This window comes from Plectropomus leopardus, chromosome 18, assembly GCF_008729295.1.
Source record: "Plectropomus leopardus isolate mb chromosome 18, YSFRI_Pleo_2.0, whole genome shotgun sequence".
NCBI lineage: Eukaryota > Metazoa > Chordata > Actinopteri > Perciformes > Serranidae > Plectropomus > Plectropomus leopardus.
In genome coordinates this window covers 24,755,171-24,771,558 of record NC_056480.1, presented here as the reverse complement: position 1 = coordinate 24,771,558, position 16,388 = coordinate 24,755,171, and the positions used below count along the sequence as shown (strand labels likewise).

General features: G+C 43.8%; 1 protein-coding gene across 1 annotated transcript in view; it reads right to left on the bottom strand.

The window, feature by feature from the left end:
* Positions 1–7,279: 7,279 nt before the first annotated feature.
* arid1ab (AT rich interactive domain 1Ab (SWI-like)) overlaps positions 7,280–16,388 on the bottom strand; it is a 65,365-nt gene continuing 56,256 nt past the window's right edge. The window contains exons 13-20 of the mRNA XM_042507038.1: positions 13,761–13,893; positions 13,083–13,258; positions 12,856–12,985; positions 12,573–12,692; positions 12,288–12,384; positions 11,292–12,111; positions 10,643–10,773; positions 7,280–10,556 (exon numbers count right to left, since the gene is read on the bottom strand). Coding sequence (XP_042362972.1) covers positions 8,640–10,556; positions 10,643–10,773; positions 11,292–12,111; positions 12,288–12,384; positions 12,573–12,692; positions 12,856–12,985; positions 13,083–13,258; positions 13,761–13,893 — 3,524 coding nt within the window. The 3' untranslated portion in view covers positions 7,280–8,639. The remainder of the gene's footprint in view (positions 10,557–10,642; positions 10,774–11,291; positions 12,112–12,287; positions 12,385–12,572; positions 12,693–12,855; positions 12,986–13,082; positions 13,259–13,760; positions 13,894–16,388) is intronic.

The following is a 16,388-nucleotide window of genomic DNA, read 5'->3' as shown; positions in this document are numbered from 1 at the left end:
TTGTAGTGATCACTTTTTTGACCATTTTTCCCTGTAAACTGTACTTTGACGTAAAACGTTCAAAATATGTACTAAATAGTATTAATATATTGTGTACACACACACACACACACACATATAATCATCTTTTAACGTTTTTTTGCAACATATTATCCTATCATATATTTCTTTGAATATCATATTATGACATTCTTTCAATGACATTTTGTCTTACAATTTTTTGAATGACCTACTATACAGTGATTTTTTTCTATCATTTTTTGAATGAAATACTACATTTGGATATTTTTGCAAGTTTAAAAAAAAAAAGATACTGTAACATGATGTTTTATGAATTTTTGAACAGCATACTGTACTGTGACATTTTTTTTTTAACAACATACTATAGCATGATGTCTTTATGATTTAGAGAAAGGACATAACATTCTCTGACGTTTTAATGATTCTTTAGAGTGACATGCTTCACAATGACATTTTTATGATCTTTTCTATTTAAAGACAAACTATACTATATACTTTTCTTTGGCATGCTAACACTATGACATTTTTTATGGTATAATATACTATGCCCTTTATAGATACATTTTCTCTCAAATTTTGGTTGCAGATTTGTTTAAATGCGTGTGAAAGAGCACTCCTTTTCCAAGATGATCCATCCACATTACTGTTGTGATATCAAGATAACAATTAAACAGCATCATTGCAACACAGGTTTGCCATGGGATGGTCACAATAAAAGGCAGCTCTAAAATTTGCGTTCTGATCTTAAAACAAAACATTTCTCAGGATTTCACGTGACTGGCGCCATTATATGAAACCTTTAAGAAACAAACTTCATGGAAGTGCAATAATAATCACTCAAGTGCCTTTTAAAAATTGTGCCTATTTGATATGGGGACAGACACATGCAGCTTACTTGCTCATATTACAGGTGCAACATGAGACTCAAAATAGGACACAAAATAGTGGATAAACTCACTGAAGCGGAGCATTGACCTAAGGCAGGGATGCACTGTATTGTTCTGTTCTGACCAGGCGAGGGCGCCACGCCTTTACAAAAGAAAGAGGAGCCATATGGAGTACATCAAACATACAGTGTATTGGCTACAAATAAAAGACCAAATGTATGCTAATAAAAATAATGATAAAAAAAACCCCAACCAAAAACAGTGCAAATATTGAAATAGTGTTATATGTTTAGTTGATACGCACACAAAAACCCTTTAACTCTTTAAGACCTGAGTAAATTGTTTTGATTACCTTCAAAAACATGAGAAGGCAACATGCAACTTAATTAACAAGACATTTTTTACATTGCCCCAAATGTAAAAAACAATAAATAAATCTTTTTGTTAAAAAAGTCTCTTCATATACATACATACATACATACATACACACACACACACACACACACACACACACATATATATATGAAAGAAAACAAAACAAAATTAAGAGATTTTTTTTTTTTAAAAAAACCCTCCCTCAGACATAAATAATTCACAGTTTTTTATTTTAAGGAGAATATGCATGAAAAACCAATTTGCAGGTGCTGAGGGTAATTACAATAAATAAAAGCTAAATCAAAAAACATGACTCCCTCCTTAGTGATTAAAAAAGTTATTTTAAGTGTCGCCCCCATTTTCACCACCCCCCCCCCCTCATATATAACAGTCCCTAAATCCTCATAGGTTTGATTCAACCTTATGAAACTTTGGCAAACTAGCCACTAAGACAATGGGCAGCTTAAGAAGATATGGCCCAAAAAGTAGCATTAAAATGGTATTAAGTATGAGAAAATTAACTGGAAATTAGCAAAAAAAAAAAAAAAAAGAGTAAATTATCTGAAAAGAAAACTGCTTAAAAATAAAAATGATTCTATAAAATAATTTCATTTATTAAATACTTTTTGATAGTAATTTCCTAAATCTGACAATTTCTTGCTGTTTGTAGGACATTTCTCACCAAGTTGCTCATTGCCTTTTTCTGACAACAACAACAACAACAATAACAATAACAATTAAAGCTACAAGCAGCGATGAACGGGCCCTCACACCGCCACACAAGTTGAGGCTACAGGCGGGATTCTGAGTGATGCAATCATCCACTTCAGTGAAAGTCAGAAAAAGTATGCAGAAAGTTTGGACCCTTGAGTGAGATATTTCACATGGTGAACTACTTCCTTTGGACGCACAAAATCTATAACATCTTGGTCTACATCATTTGTAGACCAAAACATGAAAATTTCATAAAAATCAAAGGATAGCTGTGGTACGAGGCGTACTTCCTGTTGCCAGTAGGTGGTGAGTATCATAGTTAAAGGACATGTTGATGTGTTCAGGGCTGGAGCCTGACCACAACTGTGAAATCTGGGGCCAACTGGTCGATGCAAAGTGAAGTTACAACAACATCCTTTTTGGCGGCCACCATTGGGTCTCCATGGCAACAACGTTCATGGTAAACATACCTCAGAGGGAAGCATCATTAAGGTCTTAAAGGTTTTGTCACCAGAAATGAAGTTAATCGGATAAAATCTGTTGGAGCATTCCATCAAAGAAGAAAGCATGTAATTTTTATGACATTTCATGTTGCCAGTAGGGGACGCTAAAAGCAATGGTAACAATTGTCATGCAGATGTGTTCAGGACAAGACAGTCATCAAGCATGTGTGAAGTTTGGTGAAGATTGGACCATGTCCCTCAGAGTTATAAACTACTTCCTGGTTAATGGCACGATGTGGAAATGTTTGGCCCAGTAACAACCACACAATGTGAGGAAAACTCACATATGTATTAACTTTTGATGTCCCAGGCCCTCTGAGAGGATGTTTAAATTTTGAAGACAATACGATGAAATCTGTTGGCGATTGAAAAATTGCGACCCCTGAAAATGACCAAAAATACACCAAAATTGCACATTCAATTAAAAAATGGCCAACTTCCTGTTGGGTTTAGGGTATGGGTCCAAGAGGCTTTTTTGTAGGTCTTGGGCTGTTGCCTCCCAAGTTTTGTAGCTCTAGGTGAAATGTACCACAGGGGCTGTTTCATTGCAATCTGTAGGGAGCGTTACAGAGCCATTTTGGCACATCAGTGCAAAAAAAATCATATCTGATATCACATTTTTAGGACTTCAGATGTGTGTGCCATGTTTGGTGAGTTTTGGTGCATGTCTTGCCACTAAAAAAGTACTTCCAGTTTTACGGTGAATAATGTGTAACTTTGGCAACAGCGTTTGATGAAAACTCAAAAGTTTGATTTACATGCATCACGAAGGTCTTTACAGTATTCTAATTGAATATGAGGTTAATTGAGTTAACCTGCTGCAGGGGAAAAATCAAAGAGTAAAAAAAGTAACTTCCTGCTACCAATAGGTGGTGCCATGACTATGATTCAAAAATGCACTGCAGATGTCTTCAGGCGTGGACTCTTATCAAATCTGTGACATTGTGTAAAGATCTGACCATTTGGGGCGAAGTTACAACAGTTTTTGAAGTCATGTCGAAACATCGAAATTGTCTACCCCACCACAGTAACGCCTTTCAACGAAAAATCATAATATTCATTTTCAAGCATAATCAACGTCTTAAAGATTTTTTGAGACCATTTTGAGATCGATCGAGTCAACCCTCTAGGAGCTGGTCGTCTTAGCATGAAACTTTGCCTTTCCTATGCCAATAGGTGGCACTCTCATTTTCGCTTAAAATTGTCATATAGATGTGTTTAGGGCGGGACTCCTATCAAACCTGAAGTTTAGGGCAGATTGGACCATTCACACACAGTTACATACCACTACCTGTTTACCTCCTGGTTCATAGTTGAACATGCAAATTAGATGCCTCACACAGATCACACGGTGTGATTAAAACTCATGATCTGAATACATTTTGCTGTCAAAGGTGTTATGAAGGTAGCCATAACATTTTTGAAGTCAATCTGATGAAAGCTCTAGGACAAGTTCGAAAAATAACGACCTCTGAAAATGGCCAATGTGCTTAGGGTTAAAGGGTTTAAACACTTTTGAAAGGCATCTGAATACAGCACAATCAAAGTAATGTTGATCCAGGTGTTAAGGGTTAACAGTGTATTCTGTACACTGCATTTGGACCTTTACTGCTATAAATCCAACGTTCTGTGATGAAAGACTCATTTTGCAACCTATTAAGGTAAATCTTGGTGATCACTGACTGTAACTCGTGCTGAAATCAATATTGGAGCATTATGGATATTGACAAGGTTCCAGTGAATTCTCTGTCATCAGTGTTGTCTGTGATACAGCACGTTGTGAGCAGAGGATGGAGGGATGGGGGGAGAGCTCTGAAAGATTTGTTAGGTGCTTTGTTGATGCAATTATAACGGCTCAAGAATGTCTTTAGAGACGTGGAAAATGTCTGGCAGTGTGTGTTTACTGCTGGCTGCCACGATTGTTTGTCATGGCTCTTCCAAAAAATACCCGTGACAGATGTCTTCAGGCCTTAGCGAGCTTCAGGTGCTGCAATGAATGAAAGCAAAATGCACAGAAATGTGTCAATGAACGTGGAAGAGAGGTCGTTTCAATGGCACCTGTAGCTCAGAGGTAGTGTGGATCAGCAGTGCTGGACAGATGTGGCAGGTAGATTCCACTAATTATTTTCGGATGGCAGCTGCAGATGTGCTGGACGCTCTTTCGCAGCAATATGACAAAGTAGATTAAGAACATTCATAAACCGCAGATTTGTCTCTTTCAACCCTGATCACTGAGCAGCTCACCTCTGAAAATGTGCAAAAAAGCATTTTGTTAGAAACTATATGTTCTCTTGTCCAATTAGTTGCACTCTACTTCTATGTTCGCCTATATATATATACATACATATATATATATATATATATATATATATATATATATATATATATATGAATATGTGTGTGTGTGTGTGTGCCTTGTTGAATAAAAAAATTCAGCGATAAGTCACAATTCACAGAGCGTCATCCCTGTCAGATGTCAATTACACAATGCTCAGAAGTATTTTTAACACTTTGTAACCCGAGCACATTGTTTTGATGTCTTTCAAAAAAGTGTGAGAAAAGGCAACGAGCAACTTGGTAAGAAATGTTTTACAAATTACACGACATGAGTAGTTTTAGAACATTATTTGCTAGAAAAAATGCTAGGGAAATGTCTCGGGGAAAAAAAGGAAATAAAAGCGAGGGGAAATGAACTGCTGTAGAGGGGTCAGCAACAAATGTATTTTAGCCACCTAAAATTGGACAATAAATTCTTTGGGGGAAAGGAAGCCGGTGCATCAAAATGATGATCTCTATGGAGTCTGGTGGCTTTGACAAGAGCATAGATGGGCAACTTCAGGCGTCAGTGGTTTTCCAGTTGATGGAAAGTTAAAGAGGTGAAAAATTTTCTTGTTTTTTTATGAGGCTAAAATAAGTTTTGTTGCTGGCCCCCACTGCTTTGCTTGTGTCAGCCTGTTTCTCCACACTGGGGGCGTACAGACTGACATTTACTGTATGTAATACACTAACTATAGATAAGTCTCCCATACAACCTCACTTCAAAAATATCTGGACTATCCCTTTAAGACTAGCAATGTTGTGACTATGGAGCGCCGCATGGAGCTGCTAGCATGTCTGTCTTAGGCCACGCTTACACAGAAACGATTTCAGGAAAAAACTGCAACATTGTGGTACATTGTTGTTGAGATTTGAAAAGGGGATCCAGAGTGGAAACTTATGAAAACACCACCGTTTTCGTGTCATGCAAACTGGCAATACAGAGTTTCCTCTGAAAACGGGGACTTTTTGCACATGCGCAGTACGCTTGCAGTCAATAGCCATACGCATTGCATTGGTTACATGCACCAACAATCAAACCTTATCACCTATCCACACAAACGTTCGTGTATTAGCAATTTTTGTATATTTACACCTCAATGCTCTCTAGAAGGAAGTGTTTGTGCACGTGTTGTTTCATCACAAAATCACACCGCCAACTACTGGCCCGGGATGAACACTACAGCGTTTTTAGTCGTTTTTGCGGATCCGTGCGCACAGCGTTTGTTTTCAAGACATTGTCATCTAAACGTGGAACTTTTTGAAAATAATCGTTACCAAAACTGGCTTTAGTTGCTTTGCACTGGATATGTTTTATGCCTTTGTCTCATTTACAGTTTACTTAATGCATGTCTTATCTATATGAAAGGTACATGTACAGTATATTTTTTAACTGGGTTATATTATCATTTGGTTCACGACTAGACTGAGACTCTAATCAGTGCACTCTGGTTTCTGTCAGGAGAGCCATGTGCCTCGATGCATTTCACAAAGTCAGAGTCAGTGTTGTGAAAAGGAAGTGAGGACTTTACTTTGGATTACTTTGTTTTCATGTCTCCTTTGCAGAAGAAATCTCGATCTCTGCGAGACTTCCTGAATAAATAAAGCTAAACAGAGTGAAACCACATCAAGAGCCGGCGGAGGTCTTTGAACATTGAGTTGGTGCCACATTTAGCTCACACTGACTGTTTTGTTTTTATGGATGCTATTTCGTCTCGACTACAATGGAAATAAAATATTTCAAAACTTTTTTTTTATTATACTGTGGTGAAATCAAAATGTTCTTTTTTCTGTGCTTCCCAAATTAAAGTTGGTTCACTATGAGCATGTCAGACGTTTTGTTTGGTTTACCGGCTGCTGGGATTTTGGGTGTTAACAGGAGGTTTTATCAAGTAAAAGTCTGGTATCTCTCTGATTGCTCTAAAGAGTGAATGCTGCAAGATTTAAAATGAAATTCAGACAAAATCCACCCAGAGCAAATGAGAACTCTGGAGGTTATCTGTTTGTATCGAGCAGACTGCCTGTTCACATTCCCCTTTTACTGTAAATATATATGTAAATATCAGCATGTGTGATCCAGGGACAAAAACAACAATGCAACATCGGGGTGAGATGTCAATCAGTGCATGGATGGAAAACATGGCTGTGCATCTGATGAGCGGCGTATGTCTCTGCTTCAATGTGTAAATATAAAAAAAAAACATCAGCACAACACGCTGTATGTTGCTTTAGATGCATCACATTGTCTCCGTGCAGATGAGCCAAATGAAAAATTCAGGACTTTTATTCACTGACTCCTCCTCCACGTACGAGAGGAGTAATAAATAAATCCACAGCAAACGTCTTACGAAGATTTAATGTACATTTATTCTTAACACGTGGAACATATAGTATAAAGATTTCATACTGAATAAATGATATTCATTAAGCCAAAAAAAAAGGAAAAAAGAGGAATTTACATCAAGTTTTTAGCTACATCATCTGAAATACAAATATGCAGAATCCGCATCACTGGAAAAAAAAATAAAAATAAACAAAATAAACAAATTTAAAATGGTTTCTTCATCAAGGTCTAGTTTGTCATTTATGAGGGAGCTCAAATGGAACCGCAGACATGATTTTTTGTTATATTCTCTACACCCAGACCGGAGACAAACTGAAACTTGAAGTTTGTTGGGGGAGGTGGGGTGGGGTGCGGTGGGGTGGGGGGGGGGGGGGGGGGGGGGGGGGGGGGGGGGGGGGGTGGGGGGGGGGGGGGTGGCGTTGGACAGCAGCTAAACACCCCCGGAGCGCGATTAACGAGCAGGGTGAGGCGCCTAAGGAAAACGGAGAGGAGGTGGGGCGTCAAGTAATCACATGGCGTACTTGATGCAGGGGGGTAAATCGTCAAAGATTAAAAATGGTGAAGAGCAACAGAAGAAAGAGAGAGAAGTGTAATGTACAACATCATATATACACTGCAGCTTGGACTGCATCTAGAGTTGAGGACCAGTCCTAAAGAGGTGACTTTTTAATATAAGGGTCAAGTCATACAATCAAGGGACAAAGAGAAGAGGTCGGGGTGTTGTAGGTTCACCATACTTTGGGGGGAAAGCCGTTTTCTCTCTCGACATTAACTAAAACTGTTTTTAAAAACTACAGTTTGCTGCCAAGCCAGCGTATCTCAGTGTGAAACAGTATTATTACAGTATGTTTACAGTTTTTAAGGTGTACAGTACAGAAAAAAGTCCTACAATCTACTGCACAGGCCTCCCATGACAGATGTCTGTTCACAGCCAATAATGTGGTTCCTGTGGGGCTGAGTATATAGCATCCAAAGTTACAGCAATTATACCACACCACAGTCCGTGAGTCTATGTAGCCTCCAAACATGAACCATAATATTGTTTAGTCCGTGCCCTCTTCCCCCTGCCGACCCCTCGAGGGAGAACGCGAGCACATGTATCCCCCAAACTCACTGTAAACGAGACAGCAACTTTGGTTACAGTTTCTTCTTTTTTTTTCTGGAGATTTTTCTTTTCATTAAAAAACAAGTCCTTTCCCGCAGGGCAGCGCACTCTGTCCTATGCCTGGGTCCCGATCTTTGTCAGTATCTTTCCGTTTCAGACGTTTTTAAAATCCACAGCTACTTCATGATATTCCTTCCTTTAGTGAGAAGCAGGGGGGTAGAAAGACAGTGGAATCCGAGGTGATTTTGCATAAATAAAAAAAGGACAGTCAGTTTTGCTCTTTTTCACTCACACTCAACAGACACACGCACACACAAAAAAAGGGGAGAGGAGGGGGAACGGAAAGAGGTGGAGCCGAAACCTCCCCACGGCTGTCATGACTGGCCGATCAGAAACAGTACGTCACAGATCACTTGGGACACCAGAGAGTTCATAAGTGGGGACACCGAGATGTCCAGTAGCCGCGACTCGTACAAAGTGAACTCAGAGTGGTTTTCCTCCACCTTAGCCAGGGCGTGCAGGGCCCGGGCCGCCCGCCGCATCATGTCCACGCTGGTGGGCTCAAACTGAGGTGCCCCCTGCATTTGTAGCAAAGAGCTCTGGCTCTGCTGGTACTGCGTGGCAGCTAGGCTGTCCTCCAGGAAGCCCAACAGGTTACCCACGCTGCCTTTCTGCACGGCAATCGCCCGCGCCGCTAGGCTGTCGCCCTGGGCCAAGTTGGCCAACAGGACGACCGCCATTTCTCGGCAAACGGCCACCTTGCGTTCACCGACCAGGCGCACCAGCGAGCCGTACAGCTTCTCCAAGCGGCTAAATGGCGGCGTTGCCAGAATGAGGTCGACGTTGTTGTCCTGGATGCTGAGCTTGCTGAGGGTCTCAAGGACCAGTCTCTGGGGGGAAAGTGAGCCGTGGGGCCCCAGCGTGGGGAAGGGGTCCAGTGCCTCTGCTGAGGGGCAGACGGCCCAGTGGAGCAGACCGTCAAGCAGCGGCAGGCATATGCTCTCTGGGTAGATAGAAAGGTCCAGCTGGCCTGAGATGTTTGCCAGAGTGACCAGGCAGTTCTCCCTCAACACCTCGAGGCAGTCCCACCACCACTCGTCTCTCTCGCAGCTCACGCCTTCGTCTTCCTCCTCCTCTTTCTCGTAGGTGACAGGCGCCTGTTTGCGCTCAGGGTGCCTGTGGTGGAGCAGCACCAGGCGGCCCAACAGCAGCAGGAGGCCAGGGTGTTTGGACATCTCCTGGTCGTTCCCAGGAACGAAGGAGAGGCTGCGCACAATGTTGGACACGCAGATACAGCGCCGGGCTAGCGAGTCCTGCCAGTCCGACAGAGTGCTGAGTGGCGTCTCATCCTTGCTGTGGGGCTCGTCCTCCAGGATCTTGATGTTGCGTCGACTCTGGAGTTCAGGGTTGATGCTGAACAGGTACTTTCCGTTCTCTTTCTGCTCTTCTGCGCCTCCTCGGACCACTTCCTCTGTGACCGACCCCGGGCGGGCCGATAGGACATCGTCGATGGTGGCAGTGACTGGTGGACCGACGGGAAGAGGAGGAGGAGTCTTCTCTGCTGGGGACTTCTGAGGTTCAGAGGACTGGGGCTGCCGAGGCCTCTCCTCCCCGTTGGACTTGGGTTTCTCAGAGTTTTCTGTCACAGTCTCAGTCACCTGGACCTTCTTGCGGCTCTCAGTGGCTGTCAGCTTACGTTTCCGCTGCTTGAGAAGGTCCATTCGGCTCTCGAAGTGGGTCTGGATGTGCTCGGTTGTGTCGCCACCACCGATGCTCCAGTGTATTAGGCCGCTATCAAAGCACTGCCTCTGCCCAAGCTTGGATGAGTGGTTTACCAGGAAGGGATTCTTCTTCCGCACCACCTTGATTGGGAGTTTATCAAACTTGCTTGCCTGCTTGGGCTTCTCCTGTTGGAGGCTGGGGTCCTGGGAGGGCCCTGAGGTAGAGGTATTGGGTTCCTTGATAGAAGACTCCCTCTCCTTCTCCTCTTCCTCGTCCTCTGAAGACTTGTGTTTGTGTGAGGTCTCCTCCTCCTGTTTCACCTGGACCAGTGACAGTGTGTCAGGATTAGCCTTTGTGTCCTCTACCTCATCATCCTCTTCGTCTTCTTCGTCCACATCCATGCCCTCGCCCTCAGGCATGGGGATGTCATCATCTGAGTCCTCTGCAGCGTTGGGGTCTATGAGGGTGCGCTGGCCTGGGTCTCCCACTTCGTACTCCTTTAGGATGCCAAAGATCTCGATGAGGCAGCGTCTGAAGTACTCCACCACCAGCTCCAGGAATCCAGGCAGCTAAAGAAGAAGAGAATCATCAAAACAATCCAAGTCACGGCGATCTGTTAATGCAACTTTAACACTTGTGGGTTTGTGCAACTTACCTGGCATAAGTTAAAAGTAGTAATGCTATTGTCATCATACAGTAAAATGTTAATGGTGTCCAAGGCCCAGGTGCTTTCAGCTAGTAGGCCTGACTTTAATGACATCATCACTCTCCAAGCCTCAGGAGTGCCTGGAAGAAAGACAAAAACCGATTGAGCCAACTTGATCAAGATCAACTGTTACAGCAATGAAGGACAGGAAGAGGCTCACCAATCTGTACCATCAGGATCTGCATTTATCTAACTCCCAATTCTGTTGAACACTCAAAATCCACTTTCTGCCAGCACACACAGAGGTATCGCACAGCAAATTCAGGTTTGCGGGTTGTTCTTGGAATTGTTTTGGAAAATGCCTGATTTCATGGCAGCTTTTCTAAAAAAAATTGCAATCCATGTAACAATTTTTATATGTTTTTTTTAAAAAATTATTTTTAAATTGCAGAATGGGTGCCTGCAGCTCTAAAATGACATGAGGTTCTACCCTGTTAAATTATGCAGTTAAGGTGTGGTGATTGGTCAAAACAAAATTGCAACACTGCGAAATCCTGGAGGGACAAGCTAACATTTTACTGCAATGTTATTGTACTCTGTTCAGTACACTTGTATGTCTATTTAAAATACTGACTAATACATGAAATAGAGGTTGTACCAATGTCTTTCATGGTGAGTCGCCTGCGGGGCTTAAGGTGGGGTTGGGAGGCCTCCACAGAGCCAGGAGGGAAGGCCACATCTCTCCTGATCATGGGTTGCTGCACAGGGGCCTGGCCGATGTGGGAGGCGGGTACTGGAGGTCCGGCTTTCTGCACCTTAATGCCCGGATGCATGTAGGGGGACTTGCTGGGTGACGTCCTGCTCTCCATGGGCCGGGGCATGGGTGTTGGGCTCGACACCTGAGGAATGTGGTTCTGGGAAGTCTGGTAGGTGGATGGCAGGGGTCTGGTCATGGGAGGTCCGGAGGCACCAGGGCCGAATGGTGGCTGCCGCTGGTTGACGTGTCCGGGCCACTGGCCCTCGTGGTTCATGCGTTGGTCTGACGACATCATCTCCTCTGAGCGGTTCATGCCGTGGTATCCAGGGCCCTGGCCGGGTACGGGAGGTCCCTGTCGGTTGGGGTAATTGGGGTAGCCCATCTCATTACGACCTTGCCACATTGGGCCCTGGGGGCCATCGGGGCCTGAAGGCATGGGGCTTGCCATCATTTGGGGAGGCATTGGAGACTGGGAGTTGGGGCCTGCAGATGAGGGTCCTCGGTCCCGGCTGAATGGGAAGGGGAACTGGTTTTGTGGGCCTGGTGGTCTGCGGTCCCCTCCAGGGTATGCATTATACTGGTTATACATTTCCTGTTGGCCCTGGGGTCCTGAGGACTGGGGTCCTGGCTGCTGCTGACCACTATATGGAACGTTGTATATTTCTCCCTCATGGCGCTTGGCCGGAGGACCATACCCTCCATCAACAGGACGCTTGTAGTTCTGTCAGAAGACAACACTCTGCATTATACTCAACAACTGATTAATTAGATAATCATTACTTGTATCTTTACAATTGGATGGCAGGACAGATAGGTAGGTGTATTAAAACAGGATAAAAAAAATTAGAAACAAAGTTGCAACAAAAGCACAGACAATGACGAACAAAATGTTCTCACCGGTTGCTGCTGTGGATACATTCCTGGCTGTTGATTTGGGTATGGGCCACCAGGGGGAGCTCCTTGGCCAGGGTACTGATTGGTATAGGATTCATGCCTGAAAACAATAACAAAAGTTCACACAATTTCATTTCATTTCTTCTTCACAGTAAATTCTCAGTTTCTGTTTGGAACTTCCGTGCTGAAAATCCTTCAGTCTTTTATAAATGACCCCACTGGAAAAATGACTCAAAACAACCACAATTCTCCTCATACAGACGAATATGAGCAGGTAATGGTACTGACCGTTGCTGCGGTGGAGGGCGGCTGGGCGAGTACATCCCTGTGTCGGCTCCCGAAGGCATCATGTTGGGCTGAGGAGCTCCTGGTCCCATACTGCCGTCAGGGCCCATGCCTGGCTCCTGTCTGTAAACCCAACAAACACTTGTCAGTTGATTTGATTTAACTGGATATACAAAAAGACATTGAACAGTAAAGGCCTGATCCCAATCTTATCAAGCTCTTTGTAAACCTTGTGTATTTTACATATGTATGCAAGTATAAAATCGTACTAATGCAGTATGTTTACCTTCTGTCATATCCGTAAGGGTACTGTTGCCTCTGACCCATCTGCATGTTGCCCATTGGGCCTGGCGGGCCTCTGTTATACTGTTCTCCCATCCCACTGTTGGGTCCTGGTTGCATGAACTGCTCTCCAGCTTAAAAAAACAGAAAGAAAAAAACACAGATCATTTTTTGTTTCAGCTCTAGCAGAACTCAAAAAGCATCTGATTTACTGGTTTGGCTGTTGCTCACCTTTCCTCATGCCACCGAAAGGGTCCTTGCTGGACTCGTAGGGACCCATTCGACCTATCATCTCTGGGCCGCCCATCCCAGGCTGGTAGCCCTGGGAGTTGGGAGTCATGGCGTTCCTTCTGGAAAATGCTGGGTCTCCACCATCAGCGAAGGGGTCCTGCAGATTTACACTACTCCTACAGGTGGGCAGCATGCTTGTTAGTGACGTATAGAATGTTTTGCTTTACATATACACTCATCAAAATTGTCTTTCCATATTTTTCAAGACAACCAAACTGTATTTATCCTTCAGTTTTCTGGGGGACATTTATTACTTATATACTACATATGTTTCAGATAGTGCTCTTGTGTTTTGCTGTGGTCATTTGGCTTGATTTCTTACAAAAACATGTTTATGAAAAAAAACCCCACCAAGTTCAAGGGATCAAAGGTGTAAATACTACTGACAATTGTTATTTTTACATTTACTCTATTATGACTCCTATTTAAAAAGCAATTTGTGCGTATCTTAAACCGAACTCTTATTGCACAACTTTTTACAGTTTTTCTGTTTGTTCTCATTCCTATTTCCTGCTACAATGATCCAATTTCACCACAGAGATCACTTTCATCTTATTGTGATGACTCCTGATATTGTTAACATCACTGAAACATGATATTGGGGCTTCGGACTCGTACCTGACGCCAGGCATTGGAGGCATTTGCGTGTGCGGCGTGGAGGCTGGGGTCGGGGGCTTCAGGTCTCCCCCCTCAGCCATTGAACTACTCGTAGACTGAGGAGTCTGGGGTCCTTGCAGGGATCCAGAACCAGCTGCAAAGCAAGAACACACACAGTCAGTAAATTTACATGATGTGATAAAAAAAGTCAAAATAATGTGTAAATAATGTGTGCATTTCACCTGCATCACTGCATAAACTGTCACTCATGACAAGACCACTCCCCCAAAGATTCTATAACTCCACCCTTCAGACCAGTGACTCTCTTTTTCCTCCAAACCATGCCAGGCAGGGCAAAGAGAACTGATGTGAGTGTAATATGGACTTTTTTTTTAATCTTTATTATGTTTACTTTGTTGATTCTGCATGAATTGTCTTGAACTTAAAAGATTGCTCTGTTATATTATGCCAAGATTTCTGAGTTTAATCCTTTGTTCAGAAGAGAGACAAAGTGGATGCATTAACGATGTGAATTAAATGATAACCTAATTTATTATCATTTGTTAAATACCATGCAGAGCTGTAATATTTTCTTTTATTATTTCTCTATATAGCAAAAATAATCCAACAACCATCCAACTGTTCATTCACCATGTCTACTATAAATTGTTAAAACAACTCCCTGGATCTTGTGGTTTAAATCTGCACACCATATCGGCTGTTCTGTGAACCAACACCAACAAACTACTATTTTTTCGCACTAAGTCGAATTTTTTGAAGTCGGATTACACACCTAGACAACCGGAAGAAGATCCAATAGCAACTAGCTGTCAGGGGGCAAATGTCCAGGGCTGCACCTGACTCAAAATTACGCCAGTCAAATTGAATTTGGCTGTTCGATTGGCTGGACGATTCCTTTAGTTTTCCATATAAAGTTTGAAAAGTTTGAATGGCTGTCAGTGTGACAGTGGCTCCCATGTCATGAAATAAACAAGGTAACGCTGCCTGCACATCTGCAGCTGTTATCAAAGAGTAGTGTGAATGTCAAGAGCACTTACTCCACAGCAAAATCTGGGGACCAAAACATCCCCTGAAGTACACTGCACAGAAACTTGAAGCAATCTCAGTTGACTTAGATGGGAGTCTGACTTTTAGGGGGCAGCCCTACTTCCATCACTAAGTCAATTCTCCCCTGTTGCTTGTATACTGGGACACGGACAGTGGTCCAATTAAACGGCCCAACTGAGCTCTAACCGTAGCTTGACTTATCTGTGCATGTAAAAGTACTGACTGAATGCTTGTAAACAGCAAGAGTCAAAAAAATTCAAGGATTCCAGAGAATCCATCCCCTCCTTCTTCTTTCACTCTGGGAATAAAAGGCGAGAGCAGATAGTTGATAGTTAGACGGGACGGTCTTGTGGATGGGCTGAGCACTGCTGGGGGCTTTTCAGGAACACATGCTGCTTTTGGCAATCCTAAATCCCATTAAGAAATTCCTGAGCGCTGCACAGAGGAACACAGTTTGTGTCAAGCTGACTGGCTTTGGAGTGCACAGCCAGCGAAAACGTTGAATCTTCCAGCTCATCGCAGCATGCCAACCCCCCCTCACCCCACTACTTCCATCACCCTCCTTCCTCAGCCACCGCCAGGCTCTCCGAGTCACCAGGAAACAATGATCTAAGCCCTGACTCTGACAGATTGCTGCATGACCTGTACAGACAGGAAGAGTTGTGTGCGTGTGTGTGCATGGGAGTGAGTGATTGTTTGTTTGTGTGTGACATAGTAGCGCTCATCCTTAACTTCGGCTCAGGACTTCTCACTATTAGCACGCCAGTCTGATGACTCACAGGTTCCCATTCATTAAACTAGCACACACACATACACACACAACACTAGGGTCACTGGCAGGTCACATTTATTCACATTTTCTCACATCACCCTTTCCCTCTCACACATACACACACATTAAGCGGCTCCCCTTCCCCCTCCTCCCTCTGGGCAGGGATTTCCCTCTACTAAAGATGAAGGGAAGGGGGGGGGGGATCTCGTGAGGATGGAAAAAAAATAGCATGGTAGAAAACAGAGTCAGAGAGAGAGAGAGAGAGAGAGAGAGAGAGAGAGAGAGAGAGAGAGAGAGAGAGAGAGCGGGAGAGAGAGTGAGAGAGAGAATCGCATGACTTTTACACACATACACACACATTCAAGCCTCTTCCCCCCATTCATCATTTCTGGCTCAGTACTAATCTCCAGGGAGTGTTGCCTTGCCTCTGTAGCCCTGAGCCAGGCACCAGGCAGCGAGGACACGCCACTGACGGGGCATCGCTATCGCCAAATCACCTCCCGCCCCACGCTGCCGCCACCGCTCACCCCCCTCCTCCCCAGCTCTTCCTTCATACTAACTAGAGGGCTGATGCCAGCTGACAAGCACCCTGATGTCTCCTGTAACAACACCCCGGCGCTGACTCAGTGCCCCGTGTCTGACAGCATAGGTCTCGGCCAGACTGGAGCAGCACGTGGTTGCTCCTGGTGTGGTTGCTCCTGGCAGCTAAAAGCGGAGTCCCTCCAAAACAAACAGCTTCCAGGCGACACGTCGTCCCCGAGACCCCCTCCCCCCTTTCCTTTAACCTCTGACTGACTGCCAGTTTACAC